Below are 8621 nucleotides of genomic sequence, written 5' to 3'. Positions count from 1 at the left end.
GCGCAGATCCACTCACAACATGTCGCACAGCATCTCAGCATCACGACGCAGACAAGGATAGCTCCATAGCCAATCAATAAGATGGACAAGCACGTGAAGGCACTTTCTTTGGCATTAGGTATTTCAACTTGGCTCTCGTACTCTCTATGGCTGGGTTACTGGTTGTTTCTCTCGCCACTACGCCAGATTCCTGGTCCTGTGATTTATGTCGCTCTGGGGTCTATTGCACTGCAGTTGGAGAGATTCCTGAGTGGTGCGTATCTATATGTGGTGACGGAATAGTGGTTCTTGATGTTTGACGCCTCGTTGTTCGTGGTTGTTGAAGCCTGGTTGACATCAACCTTGACATTTCAACACTGTAGGCCAGCAACCCATGGTTGTGAGGAGGCGCTTGCATGAGAAGGATGCTACTCATACTATAGCAGCCTTGGTGTCTTTTATGCTCATCTCTTTGTTGAACCTTTTCAAATCGGATATGGAACTGCTGTGCGAATCGGACCTAATGAACTATCTGTTGGTGATCCAGCTCTTGCTCGTTATGTACTCGTTTTGAAGATGTGAGCAATAATTGACTGTATTTGGCCATTGAGTGTCGCTTCTTTGCATAGCCACATCCTAAACTCAGCGTTCGTCGCTAGTTTCCAAAATCAGCCAGTGGTGCTGGACTTTTTGGTATGTTCAGAATGTTTTTGCGATCCTTCTTTGAAAGAAGGAAGCTCACGACTGAATGACTGAATAGGACCAATGCATCCTGGTGCGATTGTCTCACTGAGAAACAAGGAGGAACATCGCAAAGTTAGGAGATTCATGTCTCCTACTTTCTCTATCAAAGGTGACTTATTGAGGTCTGCGGCTGCGATGGATGTCGTGCAAAAACAGAAGCACTTGTTGTAGGGGTTCTGGATTTTTTTTGCGACTCTTAACCACTCTCCCTCAAAAACAGGAATCGACAAACTAGAATCAATAATGCACCAAGCAGCCGACGAAGTATTCTCCAAATTCTACCCCCTAATCAAAGAAGGGAACGGTGAAGCCGAGGTGGATATATGGCATGAATTACACTCAGTAGCTATTGAAAATATCGGACGATGTGCTTGTGGAAGAAAGTTTGATGCTATTGAGCATTATTCGCCTTTTGCTACGTATGTTGAGCATATGATGAGGTATGGGGTAATGCAAGTGTTAGCCAGGTAGTGCCGACATCTGAGTGAAGGGGTCACCTAAGAGATGAGGTGAGGCCCAGACTAGTATTCCTGAGACATGCGAGACCCTACATTATGAGAAGCAACTATAGTACAACCCACTACAGCACCAAACAGATATTTGACGACAGTAGTGTGTCCACCGTACGCTGCAATCCATAGTGGTGTCTGGCGGTGCAGTAAACTCACCCACTCAAATGCTCAGCAATCAGATTGTAAGGGCATATTTGAGGAGAATTTTGACCTGGCGCAAAGTGCCAAGGCGTTGTAATACGTCATTGAAGTCAATGTCCGTCATGGGGGATGAACGTGATTTCTTGCATTCGGCGTACCCACAGGCAAAGCGTCAGGGAGAGCCTCAGATTCTGGTAACCATAGCACGTTAGGTTGCAAGGCGAGCTCTAAACCACCACTGGAAAACACAACATATTGGACACTCTACCTAGATGAGCCCCGAAACCAGAAATGTACTTTTAGTTGTTAGCCATATGTATAGAATCTCACCCATAGATACAATAGATGTCCAAAGATACGTTAAGTTCCCTTTCGCCGTGTGTTGTTTGTGGTCGCAGTCTAGAGCGCTAGCTTCATCACAACAAAAACCAAAAAGCTCGTCTCGCAGCGAAACAGCCCAGTAATGACGTACGAAACGGACTCTCCTTTGCCTCCTGCCTCTGCCAAGGTATGTAAGCACGTATAGTGCAACCTTCTTCCTGTTGGCATGTCCTTCCCGTCATTGTAATCTCCCATCCATCCGGTGTGCTTTCATTGCGACTGTACGTGAAGTGAACGATACAACTCTCTCTAATTAAACTAGTTAATTTATCCTACAGGAATTGGAATTATTGCAGAAAGCTCCGTTCTTCAAGAAGATATCTAGCCTCGAATTCAAGAAAAGGTTTTCAAATTGGATTGCCGAGGGCAACGACAAACCAGAGTTCGAATGGTACGTCAAAGGATGCCAAACCGACGTTCCATACCAATTCTTTAACATTTCTCAAGGTGTGACGACTATCTGGAGAAAGTTCAGGATTTAAACTTGGACTTGAAAAGGACAATCCTATTGACCAGCCCGTCTGTAAGTCTACAAAGTCTTTAATCTATTGACTGTCACTCATATCTTGTAGACAATCATACTTTGCAACCTAATACGTCTCGTTGCAAAGCCACAACAGTCACCACTCCAAGTAATACCTTATTTACAATAATGCAGATGCCTGAAAAAGCTGCCGACATTATGGCGTTTGCAAAGGCCTTCTTTCCTGGCTTGCCCTTTTCCTCGGAGGCTGACAAAAACACGCAAGTTGGCATGGGACCAATCAACGGCATGAATTAAGTCAATGACTGGTTGTTTCTCTCATTTGGCATAGTTTTCCCAGACCCATACGAATTTCAATCAAAATTGAAGTTGAAATCAGGGCTGCTATGAAGGTATGTGTCATTTTGCCTGCAGTCTTTCAGACAACTTACAACCAAGTGTGTTATTTCATTTCTGCATAGATGCTTGCATCGTCTATCTCTATTGAAGTCCTCAAAATGACCACATGTGGCGATTATGATTGCTTACTCAATCCAGGAAACGACCCCATTGTCTTACATCTATGCCCTTATTGGTAAACGAGGTTTCGTTTTTGATGAAATGCCCCGTACCTGAATGCCACTCGTTCTATAGTCACGAGAAGCTCTGTAAATTGCTCGCTTGGAGCCCGATGGATCGCACTGCTAACTTGGCCCGATTTTATCAGTCCGTGGACGGGTTGGAAGAAGATGCTGCTTGGGAGCAAAAACTCTTTGATTATCTTAGTAAGTTTGTTTGCTTCGACTTTACAAATGGGTTGCTACACGTGCGACTTCTGATTTTTCTAAACCTTGATAGACAATGCGCTCGAGGGCCCCAACGGAAATAAACGAAGGCGAACGACTGATGTTAGTCACCTGGAAGTGAAACCTTCCTCATCCAAAAAGCCCAAAGATGCCGCCGAAGAAGGGGATGAGATTGTCAAGAATAGTTCCAAGAAGAAGGCCAACGAAGCTGCTGAGGACGCCGACGAAGTTGTCAAGCCTCCTAGTAAAAAGGCCAAGGCAACAAAGGAAGAAAATGAACGTATGGCTTCACCTGAAGGATCTCCAGAGTGGGTTTTTACATATTTCAATCTGAATGTTGTGCTTTGGCTCATCTTTCTTCTTGCACAGAGCAACCCGTAAGGCCAAGAAGGCTGTAGAATCACCATCACGTCCCTCCCGTCGAGCTACTGCTGCAAGGTCTGCCGAGCCGACTCCTCATGACATCAAGTATTGTAATGAAGTAAGTTCCAGAACAAACTGCTGATACGATATATCGTGCATGATGATAATGAATGAGAAGAACTCCATCAGGCCTGCGCTCAAAGACCCTTTTGTTTTGTTACAGATTTCTGCTTATTTTAAGTCCAATGCTCGTGGTGAACCAGTCAACTGGCGTATCTTGTTGCATCTTCTCACACACGCCGCTGCCTCGGTGGCCGAACTTGGCAGCCAAGGCACCGAAGGTCTCACCGAAGCTGAAATCATGGCTGACGCAGGTCGTCATATGAAGCGCATCAACGAATGAAAATGCTGTGTATTGCTATGAAAGCGTGTACAAAATCGTGGGATGCTTTGTTTTTTTGTAATTGTCGTTATTTGTTCTAAAACAATGATAATTAGATTGAAAACCATGTAACGCAAGACTTGCAGCGCAGACAGTTTTACTTAAAGGAAAAGGCTACCAAACCCCATATTACTTTTAATTGGTGAAAAGACTCAAGCTGCCACCCTTTTCGAAAGTGACTTTTTCAAAGACACTTCCTACTGTTGTCTCGCAAGAAGATTGATAAGAAACTGAATGCTTAAGGTCCCAAAACCTTGGGGTTGCAAAGCAGTCTGCGACAAAAGATCGTAAGTGCCGAAATTCACTTTGCCGAGACTTTTTAGAAGCTATTGAGTCGCTTTTCCAGCAAGTCACTGCTCCACAGTAGGATGCAGGCGCGATTCGCCTTCAAGTTGCGCTTGACAGTTACCAACAAAGTTCGGTAAGCCAATTTCGGAGTGCATCCTAACAAAGTAATTTCTGGCATGCTTTGTTTGAAGAGAGCGATCTCGCAAAGATGAAGTTCCTTGAGCTCTCTCTCCTCATCTCATCTTCTTCCAAAATCGAACATAGTGAGTGTGTATTTGACCAAACGTGATGGCGATATCAGTATCATTCTGGCCGCCTGAAACGACGCCATACTCCTTCTTTGAGGGCAAATGAAGTGCTCCTGAAGCTGCAATATTCAAAGGCCACATTTCGGAAGTGTTATTGCAGATATTTGCCGTCGACAACTGTCGAGTTGAGACATGGAACGCATCTGCAATGGCTTAAATATTGTGGATGCTGCCTTCTAGCTCTCTTAGAATTCTCCTGGTCACGCATTCTGCAAAAAAACGAAATTACCGAGCATGATCTTGGTAATTTGACACCGAGATTTGGTCGATATTTCGGATACATGGTAAAATCGGTCAAAAGAGATGTAAAGCGATACTTTATGTGTTTATTGACGATATTTTCTTGTATTGGCAAGACCGGTTTTTGGAATATTTTTTCGGTCTACAACCTGCAAACTGTGGTTCCTCTGAAACTAAAGTGCTGATCCACCGTCAACTGGAATGTTTGCGCCTATTATCGTGTTTGAGAGGTATTAGATTTGAGCACTAGCATAGCAAAGTCTCAAAAGATACCTGTTGTAAATGAGCTTGCATCTGAAGCCAAGTACAAAGCCAAACCAACGATTTCGTCAGGACGGCCTCCTCTTCTCAATGGCATGCTGGCAGCTGCACGTTTGTTGAAAGCATCCATGTCCCAAGCTTTTGAGATATCAGTCTAAGTTTGAGATGATAAAAACAACACAGATTTAGCACCTCGTAATTGGGACGATTTCACAAAACACGTACCAAGAATGGACCAGCGACAATGCAGTTTACTCGAACTTTTGGTCCAAAGGCTTTAGCCAACGAAATGGTCAAGTTGTTGAGGCCAGCCTTGGCCGTGCCGTATGGAACTTCAACGGGTGTTGGTCGAAGAGATGCGACACTGGACACATTTATGATGGTACCACCATTTCCACTTGCCATCCTACTTCCGATAACAGATGATAAGCGGAATGGACCCTTGAGATTGACAGCCATCACTTTGTCGTAAAGATCTTCGGTATGTTCTGCGAGCGAAGGATATAATGGAGACATTCCAGCATTATTCTACAGGAGACCAGCAGTCAGCGACGTGTTCGCTGAACATCTTTGAAGCGACGATTTTGTCATACTCACTACTAGAATGTCTACTCGTCCGAATTCAGCGTATGCCGCTTCAATGAGTTTGTCACAATCAGACCACTTGCCCACATGGCAAGAAACTGGCAAGGCACGTCTTCCAAGAGCTCTGACCTAGCATGGGATCACAATTCATGGTCAACTGCCAGGTAGGCGAAAACCATTTACACGAAACTGCAACCACACCTCTTTGGCGACCGCTTCACATTCATCCAGCTTCCTGGAGGCGATGACGATATGCGCGCCATGCTTCGCAAAGGCGAGCGACATTTCTCTGCCCAGACCTGATTGAACGAATGCTCATCATGACTATACTCTAAAAACGGAATGTACGCAAAAACGACTTTTACCTCTGCTACCTCCGGTAATTACCGCTACCTTGTCTGGTAGATCGAAGAGTGTATCAATGGAAGGCATCCTGAACCAAGTTTACTAGTTTCTTATTTGACTTGAGATACGTTTGTTGGATGTGAGAAGCATGTAGACGATGTGACACGAATCGCACACACACATCTCGAGATGACATCACAATCCGAGTCGGGACGCGGCAAGCAGTGATTTATTTTGTATAGTCTATAATATTATCTAACGCACGTCATACTTTCTTACAACAATAATTACACCCTTTTTACCTCAGCGCATACCACACTATCGAGAACAAGACTCCGCCAACATACGATCCCCAAGGAAAATTTCCACCATACAAGAGACCATCAACTAGGAGCTGTGTCATCATAATTTGCTGAAGCTCACTGCTCATCGCGTCCAAGTTCCATCCATAAGTAGAAAGAAGACCAAATGTCCTCAAACCAACCAGTACACCAATACCGCCTATGTTATAACCGGTTCTTGTAGTACAGCTAAACAGAAGGGTGGCCATGCTGGTTGCCAGACACAATGCTAAGTACAGTGCCAAGAATTCATAGTCGTTGATTCGTCCAAGCAGTTCGCGCCCATATCCATATATCCCAGTCACAGTCACCTGGCAATGATGATCTATTTAGCATTTCTTCCCAGGAAGAAGGCCTACACGAAAACCCACGGCTTACTAGTAGCGACACGACACTTCTGTGAGACATTGCAGAAGTGAGCAATGCGTGCAGACGATGATGAGATATAGTTTCGTTCCAGCTCAATGTAAAGTGACGGACGAGAAAAGGTATAGACGTCGGAGTAGCCTTCAACCATAGAGTATAAATGACCACATTCGTTAATATGAGCAGCTCCAATATGCCCAAGGTTGACAGAACATGATTTGCGATTCCATTAGGCAGGTGGAAGCCTTGACTGGTGAATATCCATTCAGAGAGGGAATGAAATCCTCGTACAGTATACAGACAAGACGGCGGTAGATATGATGGCAGACAGAAGCAGTTTCTTCCCATGCAAATTCCTTTACACGAGGTTTTGAGACAGTGTGAGCAGCAATTCTTGGCGTGCAATGAACAACCAGTTCACAAGAGGGATATTACCGTTCTTGATAGTTGGCCATTGACTATTCATCACCCATTTTGGCAATGGAATCCAAACGCCAAAGATGCCCAAAAAGACTCCAGCGTTTATCGGCAATGTGGCAGTTGCAAAGAGAAGATAATCTCGAAACTTTATGAGGTCGAGGTGCTCTAAAAGTGTTGTCATATTGAGACAAGCTGGTTTTTGCAGGAGCTTAGAGATCGAATCGTTCGAGCTGCTAAGATTGCTTTCAGAATCAATACGGCTTTCATAGTTCATAACGGCGGCCATGTTTCAGCATTCTTTCCCAAAAGTGTTGATGACATTTGACTTTGCACGATGGTGTAGCCTGACTGCTGCAAATGATGGCAGGAAATCAGTGGATGGACATACCTGTTACATATAGATATCCTTGCAAAATCCAAGAATTTTGATCTTGTGCGTAAGCGAGCAATTGCTCGACGAATGATTCTTGGTCTGGGCGAGATAGGAAGGCCAGCACCACAAGGGCAACGCCAATAACAGGCAATTTCCAATCTGTGTTTGTGTCTAGTAATCGTGGCATTGTACCGTCATGACCTAGTAGGCCTAGTAGCTCCTGGATGGGATTCAAAGATATGTTTATCTGCTGCTTCTGATATTCTGATACACTAGGAGCGCGTTAAAAGTGTCTCCCAACGTGAATTCGGCTGTTCCTGGCAGAGAGGACACCTTCCGTGTCTGTTGTATCTCTGACAGCAACTTCTTAACATTTCTAGCATCATGGACCTCCCACCTGAGCTTGAAGATATGTCCGAAGCACTCCGAACTAGAAGAAAACCGCATAAAATTGCAGTCAACCCTAGTATGTCCTGAAGATCTGCTGTGGATCTGTTTTTATTTCCTTTGTTTGTTTCCTGTCATTTGAAATATTTGAATGCAACAACCACTCTTGTACTAGATCATAAACGAACCAAGCCAATCTCTGGCGGTCTACTGGAAGCTACGAATACTCCCTTCCTTGTCAACAAGGTTTGGCCAGTTCTTTTTTCTACATTTCCAAACATCAGTTGATGTTTGCTTTGTACTGTAGCCTGCTTCAGCAATTCCTGCTTCGACCACAGCATTCTCTGGCATGAAGAAAGGCTTTCTGAACTCGACTACTCCAACAAAGGTAAAACAGACAATCTCCCTGAAACCTAAAGCCACGAGACAAGATGAACTACGATTCAACGACGTACAGGAAGCAATGAAATCGCAAGGTAAACGATTGCAAATTTTCAGTATGATCTATAATCAGATCAATCGCTACCTTACCCAAATGTAGAATGGTTAACTCCATCTTTCCTACAACAACTGGAAACACACCCAACTCTGGCACAAATGTTTGCCGACCCAGAGTTTATACTTGCTGCTCAAAATCTATCCACAAACCCCGAAGAAACAATTCGAGACATTTCGAAAAGGTTTGTATCTGTTCACAAACTTTGATCCAACATTCAAAAAAGCATTTTATGACTCCTCTGATTATAGGAGACCGGACCTGCTCAACGGCCTGAAGGAGTTTTCTGCTTTACTGTCTACTCAGCTTCGTGGAACTGTCCCCGATCCGATCGAAGATCTACCCCCACATGAGCAGGAGATTATCAAAAAGGTCACAAA

General features: G+C 44.3%; 2 protein-coding genes across 2 annotated transcripts; both read right to left on the bottom strand.

Moving 5' to 3' along the window:
- Nucleotides 1-4840: 4840 nt before the first annotated feature.
- SmJEL517_g04793 (uncharacterized protein) lies at nucleotides 4841-5945 on the bottom strand (the record flags this gene model as incomplete). The annotated part of the gene is made up of 6 exons (XM_031170721.1): nucleotides 4841-4878; nucleotides 4941-5082; nucleotides 5154-5456; nucleotides 5526-5642; nucleotides 5715-5812; nucleotides 5879-5945. 6 exons carry the CDS (start codon nucleotides 5943-5945, stop codon nucleotides 4841-4843), a joined length of 765 nt encoding a protein of 254 aa, XP_031023318.1.
- Nucleotides 5946-6156: 211 nt separating this feature from the next.
- SmJEL517_g04792 (uncharacterized protein) lies at nucleotides 6157-7545 on the bottom strand (the record flags this gene model as incomplete). The annotated part of the gene is made up of 4 exons (XM_031170720.1): nucleotides 6157-6510; nucleotides 6578-6921; nucleotides 7001-7150; nucleotides 7374-7545. 4 exons carry the CDS (start codon nucleotides 7543-7545, stop codon nucleotides 6157-6159), a joined length of 1020 nt encoding a protein of 339 aa, XP_031023319.1.
- Nucleotides 7546-8621: the final 1076 nt, after the last annotated feature.

Source organism: Synchytrium microbalum, assembly GCF_006535985.1.
Source record: "Synchytrium microbalum strain JEL517 chromosome Unknown SmJEL517_scf0035, whole genome shotgun sequence".
NCBI classification, from domain to species: Eukaryota; Fungi; Chytridiomycota; class Chytridiomycetes; order Synchytriales; family Synchytriaceae; genus Synchytrium; species Synchytrium microbalum.
This window is presented reverse-complemented; position numbering and strand designations above follow the sequence as displayed.